The sequence below is a fragment of the mitochondrial genome of Sinocyclocheilus anshuiensis (genome assembly GCF_001515605.1).
Source record: "Sinocyclocheilus anshuiensis mitochondrion,complete genome".
Taxonomy (NCBI): domain Eukaryota; kingdom Metazoa; phylum Chordata; class Actinopteri; order Cypriniformes; family Cyprinidae; genus Sinocyclocheilus; species Sinocyclocheilus anshuiensis.
In genome coordinates this window covers 529-16618 of record NC_027169.1, presented here as the reverse complement: position 1 = coordinate 16618, position 16090 = coordinate 529, and the positions used below count along the sequence as shown (strand labels likewise).

Genomic DNA, 16090 nt, shown 5'->3' with positions numbered 1-16090 from the left:
CCAGTAAATAGTTTAGTTTAGAATTCTGGCTTTGGGAGCCAGGGGTGAGAGTTAAAATCTCTTTTTTCTGGGCACTAGGGAGGGATTTAACCTCCGATCTTCGGATTACAAGACCGATGCTTTACAGGCTAAGCTGCTAGGGCAAGCTCATTGTAGTGCTTTATTTTCTAACCACCCGGCTAGTGGCATAAAAAGGAGGAATAATGCAAAGTACAGTAGGGACGCAATTTGTCCAATAATGATAAATGGGTGTTCAACTGGTATGCCTCCAACCCACGTTAGAATAACTATGTCTGCTACTAGGGCTCAGAATAAGAACTGGGAGATTGGGCGGAATGTTAGTCCTCGCTGTTTTGAGGTGTGTAATAGCGGCACAATTATTAGGACTAAGATAGAGGATAGTAGTGCAAGGACACCTCCAAGTTTGTTTGGGATTGACCGGAGGATGGCGTAGGCAAATAAGAAGTATCACTCTGGCTTAATGTGTGGAGGAGTAACTAGGGGGTTGGCGGGCGTAAAGTTTTCTGGGTCCCCCAGCAGGCTGGGGGAGAATAGTGTTAGTAAGATTAAAGTTAGTAGTATAATTACGAACCCTAGTAGGTCTTTGTACGTGAAATATGGGTGGAAAGAGATTTTGTCCGCGCTTGAGTTCAGCCCGATTGGATTGTTTGATCCTGTTTCGTGTAGAAATAGCAGGTGGAGGATGGTTGCGGCGGTGACGATAAATGGTAGTAGGAAGTGAAATGCGAAGAATCGTGTTAGTGTTGCGTTATCTACTGAGAATCCCCCCCAGACTCATTGGACTAACATGTTTCCTGTGTACGGCACGGCAGATAGGAGGTTTGTAATTACTGTGGCGCCCCAGAAAGATATTTGTCCCCATGGTAGTACGTAGCCGACAAAGGCTGTTATTATAACTAATAGCAGGAGAACTACGCCGATGTTTCAGGTTTCTTTATAAAGATACGATCCGTAATACAGGCCTCGAGCAATGTGTATGTAGATGCAGATGAAGAAGAATGATGCTCCGTTAGCGTGGGTGTTTCGGATTAGTCAGCCGTAGTTGACGTCTCGGCAGATGTGGGCTACTGATGAGAATGCAGTTGAAATATCTGAGGTATAGTGCATGGCTAGAAATAATCCGGTCAGGATTTGGGTGACTAGGCATAGCCCCAGGAGAGACCCAAAGTTTCACCATGCTGAAATGTTAGATGGTGTTGGTAGATCAATTAGTGCGTTGTTGGCGATTTTGATAAGGGGGTGTGTTTTTCGTAGGCTTGCCATTAGTGGTTTTTGTAGTTGAATAACAACGATGGCTCTTCAAGTCATTGGTCTCGGTTAAAGTCTGAGCAAGAATTATGACCTATTTTATGTTTTTATTACTAATAGCCTTGGTTGTTGGCTTAGTTGCTGTTGCTTCTAATCCTACGCCTTATTTTGCTGCTCTTGGTTTGGTGGTTGCAGCTGGGGTTGGGTGCGGAATTTTGGTTGGTCATGGAGGTTCTTTTTTATCATTAGTTCTATTTTTAATTTACCTAGGGGGAATGCTCGTGGTTTTTGCCTATTCGGCAGCTTTGGCTGCTGAGCCGTTTCCAGAGGCTTGGGGTAGTCGATCTGTGGTGGGCTATGTTTTAGTTTATTTATTAGGGGTTGGTTTAGTGGCGGGGGTTTTTTGAGGGGGTTGATATGAGGGCTCATGGGTGGTTGTGGATGGGTTAAAGGAGTTTTCTGTTTTGCGTGGTGACATCAGTGGTGTGGCTGTAATATATTCGTCTGGTGGGGGTATGTTGGTTATTTGTGCCTGGGTGCTGCTTTTGACTTTGTTTGTTGTTTTAGAGCTTACTCGTGGACTAAGTCGGGGGGCCCTCCGTGCGGTTTAAAGAAGGGCCGGGGCGGTGGCTAAGATTAGGGTTAAGATGAAAATGGTTAGGTATGTTTTGATTATTCCCCGTGTGATGTCATTTGTAGTCTTTGATATGGTTGTTTGTGTTAATGCTAGACCTTTTGGCCCGATGGTTTCGAGTCATGTTTTGTCGAGCTGGGTGGCGGCGGACTGTCCTAGGGTGAGGTTGAGTTTTGGGAGGAGTCGGTGGGTAGTTGTTGGGAAAAATCCCAGCATATTTGAGAAGTGGTGCGTGGAGGTTATTGGGGTGATTTTTACTTGTTTACTTGCTACGTTAGCCATCTCAGTGGCCACAAGTAGGCCTGTAATTGTTACTGCAAGAGCTGCTATTTTTAGGGTGGTTGGCATTGTTATGACGGGTGTTTTTGTCGTTAGGAAGTTTTGTGTGATAATTAGTCCTGCAATAATGCTTCCTCAGGCAAGTCGTTTAATAGAGTTAATCACTAGTGGGTTGTTTTCGTTAATTGGGGTCAGTGGCGGGAACCGTGGGGCTCCCATTAGTACAAAGTATACCAGCCGAAAGCTGTACACAGCGGTAAATGATGTGGCAATTAGTGTTAGGGTTAGGGCTCAGGCGTTTAGATAAGAGGTGTTTAGGGCTTCAATAATTGCATCTTTTGAGAAGAATCCTGCTAGGAAGGGGGTTCCTGTGAGGGCAAGGCTTCCAATTGTAAAGCAAGTTGAGGTAGTGGGCATTATATTAAATAGGCCCCCTATTTTTCGGATGTCTTGTTCATTGTTTAGGCTGTGAATAATCGATCCGGAGCACAGGAATAGTATGGCTTTAAAGAAGGCGTGGGTGCAAATGTGGAGGAATGCTAGTTGTGGCTGGTTTAGCCCAATTGTAACTATTATTAGCCCAAGCTGGCTTGATGTTGAGAAAGCTACAATTTTTTTGATGTCATTTTGGGTTAAAGCACAGGCGGCTGTAAATAATGAGGTTAGTGCTCCTAGGCAGAGGCAGGCTGTGAGGGCCAGCTTATTATTTTCTATAAGTGGGTGAAGGCGGATTAATAGGAAGATTCCTGCAACGACCATAGTGCTTGAGTGGAGTAGGGCAGACACTGGTGTGGGGCCCTCCATGGCGGATGGTAACCATGGGTGAAGGCCAAATTGGGCTGATTTTCCTGTTGCCGCCAAGGTAAGCCCTATTAGGGGGACTGTTATGTTGAAGTTTTTTGATAAGGCAAAGATTTGTTGAATTTCTCAGGAGTTGAGGTTTGTTGCTAGTCAGGCTATAGTTATAATCAGTCCGATGTCTCCCACTCGGTTATAAATAACGGCCTGGAGGGCCGCTGTGTTGGCATCTGTTCGGCCATATCACCACCCAATTAGCATGAATGATATAATACCTACCCCTTCTCAGCCGATAAATAATTGGAATATGTTGTTAGCTGTTACTAAGATAATTATGGCTACCAGGAATGTGAGTAAATATTTAAAGAATCGGTCAATATTGGGGTCGGAGTGCATGTATCATAGTGCAAACTCTAGAATTGATCAGGTGACATATAGAGCGATTGGAACAAAGATTAGGGAGTAGTGGTCAAATTTAAAGCTAACGTTGATGTCAAATGTTTGAGTATTTATTCATTGTCAATTTGTAATAATGCCCTCTGTTTTCATATTTAGGAAAACTATAAGGGGTAGTAGGCTGACGAAGAATGCAGAGCTAACGGCAACTTTAGTTATTTTTGCCATGTTGGAGTTCTGTTGGCTGGGGCTTAGTGTGGTAGATAGTGGATATACTAAAATAAATAATATTAGAAGGAGCGATGAGTGTATAGTTAGCGTCATTTTAGCTGTCACTTGGATTTGCACCAAGAGTTTTTGGTTCCTAAGACCAACGGATGAGCTGTTATCCTTTGAAAGCGCAAGGAAGCCGTGGATTTTAACCACGGGGTGTAAGGATTAGCAGTGCTTACTGTTTTCTATTACTTCCTTGGTGAGTAAGGAGGTTTTAACTCCTGTCTTTAGAACCACAGCCTAATATTTTAGTTGAAACTATACTTACAGTAACATCATCCCCACATGAGCTCTGGTTTTGTTATTAGTAGGATAATGGGGATTAGGTGTAGGGTTATTAATAGGTGTTCTCGGGTGTGGAAGGGTTGAAGCCCTATGATGTGGTTGGGTGTAGGGCCTCGTTGTGATATAAGAAATATGTAGAGGGAATAACTAGCTGTGATTAATGCCCCTAGGCCAGTGAGTAAGATTGTTCATGGGGATCAATTAAATAGTGTTGTAATAATTATGAGTTCCCCTATAAGATTGGGTAGTGGGGGGAGTGCTAAGTTGGCTAGATTGGCGGCGAGTCATCATACTGCGGTCAGTGGAAAAATCATTTGTAGTCCTCGGGCGAGTATTATTGTTCGGCTGTGGGTTCGTTCATATGCTGTATTGGCTAAGCAGAATAGTGCTGAGGATGCTAGTCCGTGAGCAATTATTAAGATAATTGCACCTGAAAATCCTCATGGGGTTTGAATTAGAACTCCCCCTGCTACCAACCCCATGTGGCTTACAGATGAGTAAGCAATTAGTGATTTTAGGTCTGTTTGTCGAAGGCAAATTGACCCTGTTATAATAATCCCCCAAAGGGCTAGAATAATAAATGGGTAGGCTAGTTCTTTTGATAGGGGGTCCAATGTTACTATTATTCGTATTATCCCGTACCCGCCAAGTTTTAGTAAAACGGCTGCTAGCACTATTGAGCCTGCTACGGGGGCCTCTACGTGTGCTTTTGGTAGTCACAGGTGGACCCCGTATAGCGGTATTTTGACTAAGAATGCGACTAGGCAGCCAGCTCATCAAGCCATGTGTCCTCAGGAGCTGAGTTGGAGAGGCTGTGAGTATTGGAGTACTAGTATTGATAGGGTTCCCGTAGATTGTTGGAGAAGAAGTAGGGCGACTAGTAGTGGGAGCGACCCTGCTAGGGTGTAAAATAGGAAGTAGGTCCCTGCATTGAGTCGTTCGGCTTGATTTCCTCAGCGGGTAATAATAATAAGGGTCGGGATAAGTGTGGCCTCGAATATGATATAAAATATAATGATTTCTGTGGCACCAAATGCTATAATTAGAAAGGTCTGTAGTAAAGCGAGAAGTGTAATATAAGAGCGTTGTCGGCCAACTGGTTCAGGGTTGATGTGATTTTGGCTGGCTAGAATTATAAGTGGGAGGAGTCAGCATGTTAATACTAAAAGAGGTGTTGATAGGGGGTCTGTGGCCAGGTATATGTTGGAGAAGGCTCATCCAGCTTCTGAGGTCCACTTTAGTCATGTTAGGCTAGCGGAGGCGATTAAGAGACTGTGTGCGGTTGTGGTTGTTCACAGTCATTTGGGGGAGGTTAGTCAAATTGTGGGGAATAGCATTATTGTAGGGATTAATACTTTTAGCATTGTAGGAGATTAAGATTTTGTAGTCGGTCAGTTCCATGGGTGCGGGAAGTAGCAACTAGTAGTGCAAGGCCAGTGCTTGCTTCACAGGCAGAGAAGGCCAGTAATAGTATGGGGGCTGTTGAGAACGATGTTGATTCGAATTGCAGTGTTCACAGGGCTAGTGCAATAAACAGGGATAGTATTATTCCTTCTAAGCACAGTAGCGCGGAGAGTAGGTGGGTTCGATGGAATGCTAGTCCTATTAAGCCTAAGATAAATGCTGAGCTAAAGCTAAAATGTACGGGTGTCATAAGGGGGTCATGGGGTTAAACCATGATTTTCTGAGCCGAAGTCAGAGGTCTTGTTTTGGACTAACCCCCCATTCTGCCCACTCTAGGCCCCCCTGGGTTCACTCGTAGATTAATCCAAGGGTTAGTAAAATTAGTACTGTTGTGGCTCAGAAAAGTGTCTCGGTAGGGTTGTGGAGCTGGTCTCCTCAGGGTAGTGGGAGGAGAAGGGCAATTTCCAGGTCAAATAGGAGGAACATAATTGCCACTAGAAAGAATCGTAGGGAAAATGGCAGTCGGGCGGAGCCTATGGGGTCAAACCCGCATTCGTATGGTGATAATTTTTCTGCGTCAGGGTTTATTTGTGGGAGTCAAAAAGATACAATCGCTAGGACTGAGGACAGGGCTGTTGTGATAATTAAAATAGTTACAACTAAGTTCATTATCTTTCCTTGGGGTTTAACCAAGACTGTGTGATTGGAAGTCACTTGTACTAATTTAAATACTAGAAAGATTATGAGCCTCATCAGTAGATAGATACATAAAGGAAGAGCCACACTACGTCAACGAAGTGTCAGTATCAGGCAGCGGCTTCAAAGCCGAAGTGGTGTTCAGATGTAAAGTGGTATTGGACTTGGCGTAGAAGGCACACGGCTAGGAAGGTTGACCCAATAATGACGTGTAGTCCATGGAAACCTGTAGCTACGAAGAATGTTGAGCCATAGACTCCGTCTGCAATTGTGAAGGGGGCTTCGTAATACTCCGTGGCTTGTAATGCGGTGAAGTAGAGTCCTAGTAAGATGGTTAGTGTTAAGGATTGGATAGCTTGTTTTCGCTCCCCCTCTATAATGCTGTGGTGGGCTCATGTTACTGTGACCCCTGATGCCAATAGAACGGCTGTATTAAGGAGTGGGACTTCGAATGGGTCTAATGGGGTAATTCCTGTGGGGGGTCAGCATCCTCCTAGCTCTGGGGTGGGTGCCAGGCTTGAGTGGTAGAAGGCTCAGAAGAACCCCAAGAAGAAGAACACCTCTGAGGTAATAAATAGGATTATTCCATATCGTAGTCCTTTTTGTACAGGTGGTGTGTGGTGTCCCTGAAAGGTCCCTTCTCGGATAATGTCACGTCATCATTGGTATATGGTGAGAAGTAGGAGAATTAATCCTAAGGTTATTAGTACTGTTGAGTGGAAGTGGAATCAGATTGCTAGGCCAGATGTTATCAGCAAGGCAGCGATAGCTCCGGTCAGTGGTCATGGGCTTGGGTCAACTATGTGATAGGCATGTGCTTGGTGGGCCATTAAACGTTTTCTTGTAGGTAGAGGCTTAAAAGAAGTACGAACACATAAGCTTGAATTATTGCTACTGCAATTTCTAATAGTGTTAACATAAATAGTACAGTGGCGGCCAGGATTGCTACTGCTGGTATTATTGGTATAAGAACAAATACAGCTGTGGCGATAAGTTGAATCAGGAGATGCCCCGCGGTTAGGTTGGCTGTGAGCCGAACCCCTAGGGCTAATGGTCGGATAAATAGGCTAATTGTTTCGATAATAATCAGTACGGGGATTAGTGGGATGGGTGTTCCTTCTGGTAAAAAGTGTCCTAAGGCGATTGTTGGTTGATTTCGTACCCCAATAATTACTGTGGAAAGTCATAAGGGCACAGCGAATCCCATGTTGAGGGACAGTTGTGTTGTGGGTGTGAAGGTGTAGGGTAGTAGGCCGAGTATATTAATTGTGATCAGGAAAATTATTAATGAGGTTAGTAGTAGTGCTCATTTGTGTCCCCCTGTATTTAGTGGTAATATCAGCTGATTAGTAAACTTATTAATAGACCACCCTTGTATGGTGGTGAGTCGATTGTTAATCCATCGAGACGAGGGGGTTGGGTAGAGTACCCAGGGTAGTGCAATTGCGATGGCAATTAGTGGTACCCCCATATATACTGGGCTTGCAAATTGGTCGAAGAAGCTTACTATCATGGTCAGTGTCAGGGCCCAGTTTTGTGTTTTTCAGCACTTACTGGGGTTGGTTTGTTTGGTGAGGTGTGGTTTAAGACTTTAGTTGGGATAATAGCTAATAAAAGTAGTCAGGAGTATACTAGAATTGCAAATCAAGGGTTGGGGTTTAGTTGTGGCATTTCACTAAGGGTGGTATGGAGTCACCAATCTTTGGCTTAAAAGGCCAACGCTTTGTCCAATATTTAGCTTCATAGCGAGGCGTCTTTTAGTATTAATGAGGATCAGTTTTCGAAGTGTTCTAGCGGTACTGACTCAACCACGATTGGTATGAAGCTGTGGTTGGCCCCACAGATTTCAGAGCATTGCCCATAGAATAGCCCCGGGCGTGAGGCAATGAAGGCGGTTTGATTTAGCCGTCCTGGGACTGCATCTATTTTTACGCCCAGGGATGGAACAGCTCAAGAGTGTAGTACGTCTTCGGCGGATACTAGGATGCGGACTGGGGACTCTATTGGGACAACTATTCGATGGTCCGTTTCTAGGAGTCGGAATTGGCCTGGGGCGAGATCCTGGGTCGGTACTATATAAGAGTCAAACCCCAGGTCCTCATAGTCCGTGTATTCATAGCTTCAGTATCATTGATGTCCTATGGCTTTAATTGTTAGGTGCGGGTCGTTGACTTCATCCATAAGATATAAAATGCGTAGAGAGGGCAGGGCAATGAGCACTAAAATGACGGCTGGTAAGATAGTTCATACAATTTCGATTTCTTGAGAGTCTAAAATATACTTGTTAGTAAGCTTGGTTGATACTATTGCGGTAATAATATATAACACTAAAGTGCTAATTAGTAGCACAATTATTAATGCGTGATCGTGGAAGTGAAGAAGTTCTTCTATAACGGGTGATGTTGCGTCTTGAAATCCTAGTTGTGTTGGGTGTGCCATTAGGTCTCAGGCCTAAGACATGTGGGGGTCTAACCTACAATTTCACCTCGACAAGGTGGTGTAATATACATTTTACTAATGTCTTTATAAGGAGGTGGCAGAGTGGTCATGCGACTGGCTTGAAACCAGTATATGGGGGTTCAATTCCTCCCTTTCTCGTTAATTTGATTGAATTTGGACAAATGCTGGTTCTTCGTATGTGTGATAAGGAGGAGGACAGCCGTGTAGTCATTCTACGTTTGTTATTGTTAATTCTACAGATGATACCTCCCGCTTAGCGGCGAAGGCTTCTCATAGAATAAATAGGAACATGATGACTGCTACTAAAGAAATCAGGGATCCGATGGAGGATACTGTATTTCACAGGGCGTAGGCGTCTGGGTAGTCGGAATATCGTCGCGGCATGCCAGCTAGGCCTAGGAAGTGTTGCGGGAAGAATGTTAGGTTGACTCCAATAAACATAATTGAAAAGTGGATCTTTGTTCATGCGTTGTGGAGGGTATATCCGGTTAGCAGGGGAAATCAGTGCACGAAGGCCGCCATAATGGCAAATACAGCACCTATCGATAGCACGTAGTGGAAGTGTGCTACTACGTAGTAAGTGTCATGAAGGACAATGTCTAGTGACGAGTTGGATAAAACAATTCCTGTAAGCCCGCCTACTGTAAATAGGAAAATAAACCCAAGAGCTCATAGTATGGGCGTTTCTCATTTAATTGATCCCCCGTGAAGTGTGGCTAGTCAGCTGAATACTTTTACACCTGTTGGGATAGCAATAATTATTGTTGCAGATGTAAAGTATGCACGAGTGTCTACGTCTATTCCAACAGTGAACATGTGATGGGCTCACACAATAAACCCCAGAAGGCCGATGGCCATCATTGCCCAGACCATGCCCATATAGCCAAACGGTTCTTTTTTACCCGAGTAGTAGGCTACAACATGAGAAATAATGCCGAATCCTGGAAGAATAAGAATATAGACTTCTGGGTGGCCAAAGAATCAGAATAGGTGTTGGTAAAGGATTGGGTCTCCCCCGCCTGCCGGGTCAAAAAATGTGGTATTGAGATTTCGATCTGTTAGAAGCATTGTAATCCCGGCGGCTAGAACGGGCAGGGATAGGAGTAGCAGGACAGCGGTTACAAGTACGGATCAGACGAACAGGGGTGTTTGATACTGGGAGATGGCTGGGGGTTTCATGTTAATGGTTGTGGTGATGAAGTTAATTGCTCCTAGGATTGACGAAACACCTGCTAGGTGAAGTGAAAAAATTGTTAGATCTACTGATGCCCCTGCGTGGGCTAAGTTTCCTGCAAGAGGCGGGTATACTGTTCATCCTGTTCCGGCCCCAGCCTCAACACCGGAAGAAGCTAATAGTAGTAGGAATGAGGGGGGCAGTAGTCAGAAGCTTATATTATTTATCCGTGGGAATGCTATGTCTGGGGCACCAATTATTAGCGGTACAAGCCAGTTTCCAAATCCACCGATAAGAACTGGTATTACTATAAAGAAGATTATTACGAAGGCGTGGGCAGTGACGATAACATTATAAATTTGGTCGTCACCGAGAAGTGATCCGGGTTGGCTGAGCTCAGCTCGAATGAGGAGGCTCAAGGCGGTTCCCACTATTCCGGCTCAGGCACCAAATACGAGATAAAGGGTGCCAATGTCTTTGTGGTTGGTAGAGAAGAATCAGCGCGTGATTGCCACAGGTAGGGTAGCCGAGCGTACAGGCGGTGGGCTGTAGCCCCGAAGACAGAGGTTTAAATCCTCTTCCTATCAGCCCTGTGGTGAAGAACACATCGGATTGCAAATCCTAAGACGTAGACTAATACTCTACCGGGGCTTTCCCCGCCCTACTGGCTAGGCGGCGGGGAAAGTAGGTGGATGCTCGCTGGCTTGAGCGCTTAGCTGTTAACTAAGAGGTTGTAGGATCGAGGCCTTCCCACCTAGTAGGGCCTTAGCTTAATGAAAGTGTCTGGTTTGCAGTCAGGAGATGCGAGTTAATTCCTTGTAGGTCTTAATCGGGGACTAGAAGATTTTCACTTCTATTTAGGGCTTTGAAGGCTCTTGGTCTATAATATTATCCTAAGTCCCCAGGCGGTTAGTATTAGGATGGTTGGAGTTACCGGCAACAATCCCAGGGCGGCTGTCGTAAGCATGGTCAGAGATAAAGAGGTTTGGGTTGTTTGAGTTCGTCAGGGGGTGGTTGAGTTAATTATGTTGGGGGATATGGTTAGTGTTATCGCGTAACACAGGCGCAGGTAGAAGTATAAGCTGATTAGGGCGGCTAGGGCCATGGTTGTGGCGATAATAGGAAGGTCTTGTTTTGTCAGTTCTTGTAAGATTAATCATTTCGGCATGAATCCTGTGAGTGGTGGTAGGCCCCCTAATGAGAGTAAGACTAGGGCGGTTGTTAGTGTCAGGATAGGGCTTTTTGACCAGGTTGTTGCTAGTGTGTTAATTTTGGTTGTTAGTAGTATTTTTAGGGCTAGAAATGCTGCGGAGGTTATGATAATGTATGTTCCTAGTGCAATTAGGGTTAGTTGTGGGGCGTAGTGGATTACAATAATTATTCATCCCATATGTGCAATTGAAGAGTAGGCTAGGATTTTTCGTAGCTGGGTTTGATTTAGTCCTCCTCAGCCTCCAACTAGTGTGGATATGACTCCTAGTAGTGTTAGTAGTGGTGGGTCAATGGTTTGTGCTGTTTGGATAATGAGTGCGAATGGGGCGAGTTTTTGTCAGGTAGACAGGATAAGTCCTGTTAATAGGTCTAACCCTTGTAGTACTTCTGGCATTCAAAAATGTATTGGTGCGAGTCCAATTTTGAGTGCTAAGGCTGTTATAAATATTGTACTGGCGACGGGGGTTGAGAGGTCGTTGATGCTTCACTCTCCGGTTAGTCAGGCATTTGTTGTACTTGCAAATAGGATTATTGCTGCTGCGGTGGCTTGGGTTAGGAAGTATTTTGTAGTTGCTTCTACTGCACGGGGGTGGTGGTGTTGTGCTATTAAAGGGGTGATTGCTAGTGTATTAATTTCTAGGCCCATTCAAGCCAGGAGTCAGTGAGAGCTGGCAAAGGTTAGGGTGGTTCCTAGCCCCAGGCTAGATAGGAGGATTGTAAGTACGAGCGGGTTCATTGGCGGAGGAGGGATTTTAACCGTCATGTTCGGGGTATGGGCCCGAAAGCTTAATTGGCTGACTCCGCCTGGAGAGTGGTGTAAGGGGAGCACCTGGAGTTTTGATCTCCTGAGTATGGGTTCGACCCCCTTCTTTCTAGGAGCTGAGGGGATTTTAACCCCTGTAGTTAACTCTATCAAAGTGGCCCCTGGGCGCTCAGGCACAGTTCCTTGGTTATAGCTGTGGGGGAAGACCTGCTAGTGCAATTGGCAGGGAGGTGTGTCATAATACGAAGGCGAGTGTAAGGGGAAGGAAGTTTTTTCACACTAGGTGTATTAACTGATCATATCGGAATCGTGGGTATGAGGCTCGCACTCATAGGAATATAATGGATAGCAATGCAGCCTTGGTTATAAGGTTAATAGTAGTTAGTTCTGGAATGCTCGGGATGTGTGAGGCTCCTAGAAATAGGACGGCTGATAGGGTGTTTATTAGAAGGATGTTGGCGTATTCGGCGAGAAAGAATAGTGCGAAAGGGCCCCCTGCATACTCCACATTGAAACCGGAGACTAGTTCTGACTCCCCCTCTGTTAGATCAAATGGTGCTCGGTTTGTTTCGGCTAATGTTGAGATGTATCATATTGCAGCTAGAGGCCAGGCGGGGGCAAGTAGTCAGATGCTTTCTTGGGCAATATTAAACGTTTGTAGGGTATACCCCCCCGAAAAAATAATTACTGATAGGAGAATTAGGCCCAGGCTGACTTCATATGAGATCGTCTGAGCTACGGCCCGTAAGGCCCCAATTAATGCGTATTTTGAATTTGATGCTCAGCCTGAGCCCAAAATTGAATAGACTGTAAGGCTTGACAGGGCTAGGATAAATAGGATTCCCAGGTTTAGGTCAGCTACTGGGTGGGGCATGGGTATTGGTGCCCACAGGGTTATGGCCAGGGTTAGTGCAAGTACTGGGGTGGTTAGAAATAGGAGTGGGGACGATGTAGATGGACGTACGGGCTCTTTAATAAATAGTTTTAGTCCGTCGGCAATGGGTTGTAGTAGCCCGTATGGGCCTACTACGTTTGGCCCTTTTCGTAGTTGTATGTATCCGAGTACCTTTCGTTCAATAAGTGTTAGGAAGGCCACCGCAAGGAGCACTGACACAATATAGGTTAGCGGGTTAATTAAGTGGGTAATTAGGGTGTTTATCATAAACTGGGGAGAGGATTTGAACCCCTGGTTAAAAGGGCTTAGGCCTTTCGCAATTTACCATGCTCTGCCACCCCAGTAGGTCCTTATTTTGGTTAGCTTGGGTTTTGGCCCTCCCTTTATTTTATTTATTTGTCTTCATAAATTGGGGTGGGGCGTGCTTTGAGTATGGGCCCCTCTTTTCCGATCCTTTCGTACTAGGAAGAGTGGCGTTACAGATAGAAACTGACCTGGATTGCTCCGGTCTGAACTCAGATCACGTAGGACTTTAATCGTTGAACAAACGAACCCTTAATAGCGGCTGCACCATTAGGATGTCCTGATCCAACATCGAGGTCGTAAACCCTCTCGTCGATATGGACTCTGGGAGAGGATTGCGCTGTTATCCCTGGGGTAACTTGGTTCATTAATCGGTCTTATACTAGCCGGATCGTGCTTGGTCAGATGTTCTGTGGCTTAGAGATGTCTCTCTTGGTTTTAGGGGGTTTATCCCAGTCCATTTGGAGGCTTTTTTTTTCTCCGTGGTCGCCCCAACCGAAGGTAAAATTTCATGTTCACAAAGTTTTTACTTTTTATTGAGTTTATTAACGTGATTGGGTTTTGTACCTTAAGCTCCAAAGGGTCTTCTCGTCTTGTATTATTATACCCGCTTCTGCACGGGTAGATCAATTTCACTGACTTGAAAGGGGAGACAGTTAAGCCCTCGTTTAGCCATTCATACAGGTCTTTATTTAAAAGACAAGTGATTGCGCTACCTTTGCACGGTTAAAATACCGCGGCCGTTAAACTTGTGGTCACTGGGCAGGCTGGACCTCCTATACTTGGTTGCGTTGCAGGAGGCGATGTTTTTGGTAAACAGGCGAGGCTTGTGTTTGCCGAGTTCCTTCCTTTTCTTTTAGTCTTTCCTTTAATAGCACTCCAGTGTGGGGGTAACGATGATTTGGTTGTGGTTTTTTCTTGGTTTTTTTGTAAATCACATTGCTCTCTTGGGTTGAGTTCGTTAGTTGCCAATGGCTAGTCCGGCTTGGCTTACACTTGTGCTTGGAGAAGGGCGGGCCTTCTTGTTACTCATTTTAGCATAATCTCTTCCATGGGGGCATGGGTTGGCCTAATAATATTTAGGGGAATAAGATTTTTTATCAGGATAATAAACTTTCTTCTGTCCGAGCTTTAACGCTTTCTGTTTAGGTGGCTGCTTTTAGGCCCACTAGAACAGCATGTTTTATATATTATGATCTTTATCCTCCTGGAAAGGTTGTGTCCTTTGTTAAAGGGGCTGTACCCCCTTTAACTAACTCTCGTGTGTTTCTCTCAGGGTCTTGTCTGTATATCTGATTCGGGGAGTACGAGGCCGAACTTCTATTCGTTTCTCAGGCAACCAGCTATCGCCAGGTTCGGTAGGTCTGTCACTTCTACCCGGAGCTCTTCCCACTCTTTTGCCACAGAGACGGGTTTGCCCTTAATAGGCTGTCTCGGGGTAGCTCACCTGGATTCGGGGTTTCAAACTAAAGGTCTCTTTGCTTGAATATACTGGCTAAATCATGATGCGAAAGGTACGAGCTTTAATCTTTGCTTTTTAGTGCTTATATGGGTTGTTTCATTTCTCTTTCAGCCTTCCCTTGCGGTACTATCTCTATTGCTTTATAGAACCTTTTCTGTCTCCCATACTCAGGTAAAAGAATGGTTTAGTTTTTGGTGTTGGTCTTATTTTGTTTTATTTATATTGTTTGTTTATTAAGTAGTTAAGCTAGCTGTTTGGTTCAGGGCGACCCAACTTGCATGGATGTCTTCTCGGTGTAAGTGAGATGCTTGACTAGCTCAGCCACGCCCTGGGTTTAATCCAAGTGCACCTTCCGGTACACTTACCATGTTACGACTTGTCTCCCCTTGTCGATACTATTGTATTAGGTATTTTTGGTGCGTTTTGACTGGGGAGAGTGACGGGCGGTGTGTACGCGTCTCAGAGCCGGGTTCAAGGGGACACTCTATTTCCCCTTTACTACTAAATCCTCCTTTGATCACTATTTCATTGTGCATGTCCGTAGTATTCTATACTAGAAAATGTAGCCCATTTCTTCCCACTACATGCGCTACACCTCGACCTGACGTATTGGGTTGTGCCCATTTTGCTTACTTTTATTACCTTCACAGGGTAAGCTGACGACGGCGGTATATAGGCTGGGGCGGCTAGAAGTGGTGAGGTTAGACGGGGGTTATCGGTTTTAGAACAGGCTCCTCTAGGGGGGTCTGAGACACCGTCAGGTCCTTTGGGTTTTAAGCTGACGCTCGTAGTACCCTGGCGGGCATCTGATTGTAGTTGGATGTCTAGGTTTACGGCTGGGCATAGTGGGGTATCTAATCCCAGTTTGTTTCCCAGCTTTCGTGGGGTCGGGTAAATTTACTAAAGTTACTTTCGTGTTAGGGCTTCGGGCACTTAGAAGCGTATGACGGCCAAAGGGCCATTTGACTTTATTTTGTCTGTCCTTAACCACCCTTTACGCCGTTGTAGTATCAACTAGGGCCTCTCGTCTAACCGCGGTGGCTGGCACGAGTTTTACCGGCCCTCTTAACACTAACTGAGTCAAGTTTTCACTTATGGCTTAATGTTTATCACTGCTGAGTTCCCTTGGGGGTGTGGCTTGGCTAGGCGTCTTGGGCTAATATTTGGGCCTGATGCCCGCTCCTTATCCCCGGGCAGGGGATTGAGGGCATATTCACTGGGGTGCGGAGACTTGCATGTGTAAGTTGAGTTAGAGCTGATAGTAAGGTAGGGACCATGCCTTTGTGCATGCGGAGCTTTTTAAGGCCCATCTTAGCATCTTCAGTGCTGTGCTTTATATTAAGCTACGCTAGCTACTAAATAACATTAGAATATTTAGTGCCGGGCTATTTTTGTGAAGTTTTTGGTAGGGGCTGTTAGGCTGTCGGTAAATTGCTGTAATAAAAATTAGTGCATATATATATATATATATATATATATATATATAATGTGGGATGCCAATTTACACCGCAACTCGTTGGCTGATACGTTCTTGAGTCCTCCTTGGTTTCGGGGTTTGACAAGGACAACAGGATTCGCCGAGCGTAGGGGGTAGGGGGGTTTGTCGCGCAGAAACCAAAAAGGGGGGCCACTATGTATGGATAAGTGGGATAAGAGATGTGCATGTTATGCACTTGAGTTAATAATATGTAATTCTTAAGTTATGTCTTACAATAATTAACTTAGACTATCTTATACAGGATAAATGTTCAACCTTGATTCGCATTTGAGCCTGCACTCTGAAATGC

At 45.0% G+C, this 16090-nt stretch overlaps 13 protein-coding genes and 24 non-coding genes across 37 annotated transcripts, besides 1 other annotated feature; 10 read left to right on the top strand and 27 right to left on the bottom strand. All coding sequences in view use genetic code 2, as the record gives it.

Annotated features, from left to right (window-relative positions):
• Positions 1-70, top strand: ABX80_gt22. Its single transcript has one exon. It is a non-coding gene; the product is annotated as a tRNA-Pro (tRNA).
• On the bottom strand, positions 71-143 carry ABX80_gt21. The gene has a single exon. It is a non-coding gene; the product is annotated as a tRNA-Thr (tRNA).
• CYTB (cytochrome b) lies at positions 144-1284 on the bottom strand. The gene has a single exon. A coding segment is annotated over exon 1 (1141 nt).
• Positions 1285-1289: 5 nt separating this feature from the next.
• Positions 1290-1358, top strand: ABX80_gt20. The gene has a single exon. It is a non-coding gene; the product is annotated as a tRNA-Glu (tRNA).
• On the top strand, positions 1359-1880 carry ND6 (NADH dehydrogenase subunit 6). Its single transcript has one exon. The coding sequence runs from the start codon at positions 1359-1361 to the stop codon at positions 1878-1880; it is 522 nt and encodes a 173-aa protein (YP_009142213.1).
• Positions 1877-3700, bottom strand: ND5 (NADH dehydrogenase subunit 5). Its single transcript has one exon. The coding sequence runs from the start codon at positions 3698-3700 to the stop codon at positions 1877-1879; it is 1824 nt and encodes a 607-aa protein (YP_009142212.1).
• Positions 3701-3703: 3 nt separating this feature from the next.
• On the top strand, positions 3704-3776 carry ABX80_gt19. The gene has a single exon. It is a non-coding gene; the product is annotated as a tRNA-Leu (tRNA).
• Position 3777: 1 nt separating this feature from the next.
• On the bottom strand, positions 3778-3847 carry ABX80_gt18. Its single transcript has one exon. It is a non-coding gene; the product is annotated as a tRNA-Ser (tRNA).
• ABX80_gt17 lies at positions 3848-3917 on the bottom strand. The gene has a single exon. It is a non-coding gene; the product is annotated as a tRNA-His (tRNA).
• Positions 3918-5298, bottom strand: ND4 (NADH dehydrogenase subunit 4). Its single transcript has one exon. A coding segment is annotated over exon 1 (1381 nt).
• On the bottom strand, positions 5292-5588 carry ND4L (NADH dehydrogenase subunit 4L). Its single transcript has one exon. It carries the CDS (start codon positions 5586-5588, stop codon positions 5292-5294), a length of 297 nt encoding a protein of 98 aa, YP_009142210.1.
• On the bottom strand, positions 5589-5658 carry ABX80_gt16. Its single transcript has one exon. It is a non-coding gene; the product is annotated as a tRNA-Arg (tRNA).
• On the bottom strand, positions 5659-6007 carry ND3 (NADH dehydrogenase subunit 3). Its single transcript has one exon. A coding segment is annotated over exon 1 (349 nt).
• Positions 6008-6079, bottom strand: ABX80_gt15. The gene has a single exon. It is a non-coding gene; the product is annotated as a tRNA-Gly (tRNA).
• COX3 (cytochrome c oxidase subunit III) lies at positions 6080-6864 on the bottom strand. The gene has a single exon. A coding segment is annotated over exon 1 (785 nt).
• ATP6 (ATP synthase F0 subunit 6) lies at positions 6864-7547 on the bottom strand. The gene has a single exon. It carries the CDS (start codon positions 7545-7547, stop codon positions 6864-6866), a length of 684 nt encoding a protein of 227 aa, YP_009142207.1.
• ATP8 (ATP synthase F0 subunit 8) lies at positions 7541-7705 on the bottom strand. The gene has a single exon. The coding sequence runs from the start codon at positions 7703-7705 to the stop codon at positions 7541-7543; it is 165 nt and encodes a 54-aa protein (YP_009142206.1).
• A 1-nt stretch (position 7706) lies between these two features.
• On the bottom strand, positions 7707-7782 carry ABX80_gt14. Its single transcript has one exon. It is a non-coding gene; the product is annotated as a tRNA-Lys (tRNA).
• COX2 (cytochrome c oxidase subunit II) lies at positions 7783-8473 on the bottom strand. Its single transcript has one exon. A coding segment is annotated over exon 1 (691 nt).
• A 13-nt stretch (positions 8474-8486) lies between these two features.
• ABX80_gt13 lies at positions 8487-8558 on the bottom strand. Its single transcript has one exon. It is a non-coding gene; the product is annotated as a tRNA-Asp (tRNA).
• A 3-nt stretch (positions 8559-8561) lies between these two features.
• ABX80_gt12 lies at positions 8562-8632 on the top strand. Its single transcript has one exon. It is a non-coding gene; the product is annotated as a tRNA-Ser (tRNA).
• Positions 8633-10183, bottom strand: COX1 (cytochrome c oxidase subunit I). Its single transcript has one exon. It carries the CDS (start codon positions 10181-10183, stop codon positions 8633-8635), a length of 1551 nt encoding a protein of 516 aa, YP_009142204.1.
• A 1-nt stretch (position 10184) lies between these two features.
• Positions 10185-10255, top strand: ABX80_gt11. Its single transcript has one exon. It is a non-coding gene; the product is annotated as a tRNA-Tyr (tRNA).
• On the top strand, positions 10255-10321 carry ABX80_gt10. The gene has a single exon. It is a non-coding gene; the product is annotated as a tRNA-Cys (tRNA).
• A 32-nt stretch (positions 10322-10353) lies between these two features.
• Positions 10354-10426, top strand: ABX80_gt09. The gene has a single exon. It is a non-coding gene; the product is annotated as a tRNA-Asn (tRNA).
• A 1-nt stretch (position 10427) lies between these two features.
• On the top strand, positions 10428-10496 carry ABX80_gt08. Its single transcript has one exon. It is a non-coding gene; the product is annotated as a tRNA-Ala (tRNA).
• A 2-nt stretch (positions 10497-10498) lies between these two features.
• Positions 10499-10571, bottom strand: ABX80_gt07. The gene has a single exon. It is a non-coding gene; the product is annotated as a tRNA-Trp (tRNA).
• On the bottom strand, positions 10572-11616 carry ND2 (NADH dehydrogenase subunit 2). The gene has a single exon. A coding segment is annotated over exon 1 (1045 nt).
• Positions 11617-11685, bottom strand: ABX80_gt06. The gene has a single exon. It is a non-coding gene; the product is annotated as a tRNA-Met (tRNA).
• Position 11686: 1 nt separating this feature from the next.
• Positions 11687-11756, top strand: ABX80_gt05. Its single transcript has one exon. It is a non-coding gene; the product is annotated as a tRNA-Gln (tRNA).
• On the bottom strand, positions 11755-11826 carry ABX80_gt04. The gene has a single exon. It is a non-coding gene; the product is annotated as a tRNA-Ile (tRNA).
• Positions 11827-11830: 4 nt separating this feature from the next.
• On the bottom strand, positions 11831-12805 carry ND1 (NADH dehydrogenase subunit 1). Its single transcript has one exon. It carries the CDS (start codon positions 12803-12805, stop codon positions 11831-11833), a length of 975 nt encoding a protein of 324 aa, YP_009142202.1.
• ABX80_gt03 lies at positions 12806-12882 on the bottom strand. The gene has a single exon. It is a non-coding gene; the product is annotated as a tRNA-Leu (tRNA).
• Positions 12883-12884: 2 nt separating this feature from the next.
• Positions 12885-14562, bottom strand: ABX80_gr01. The gene has a single exon. It is a non-coding gene; the product is annotated as a 16S ribosomal RNA (ribosomal RNA).
• On the bottom strand, positions 14563-14634 carry ABX80_gt02. The gene has a single exon. It is a non-coding gene; the product is annotated as a tRNA-Val (tRNA).
• Position 14635: 1 nt separating this feature from the next.
• ABX80_gr02 lies at positions 14636-15587 on the bottom strand. The gene has a single exon. It is a non-coding gene; the product is annotated as a 12S ribosomal RNA (ribosomal RNA).
• On the bottom strand, positions 15588-15656 carry ABX80_gt01. The gene has a single exon. It is a non-coding gene; the product is annotated as a tRNA-Phe (tRNA).
• Position 15657: 1 nt separating this feature from the next.
• Positions 15658-16090: part of a D loop (control region) that runs on past the window's edge.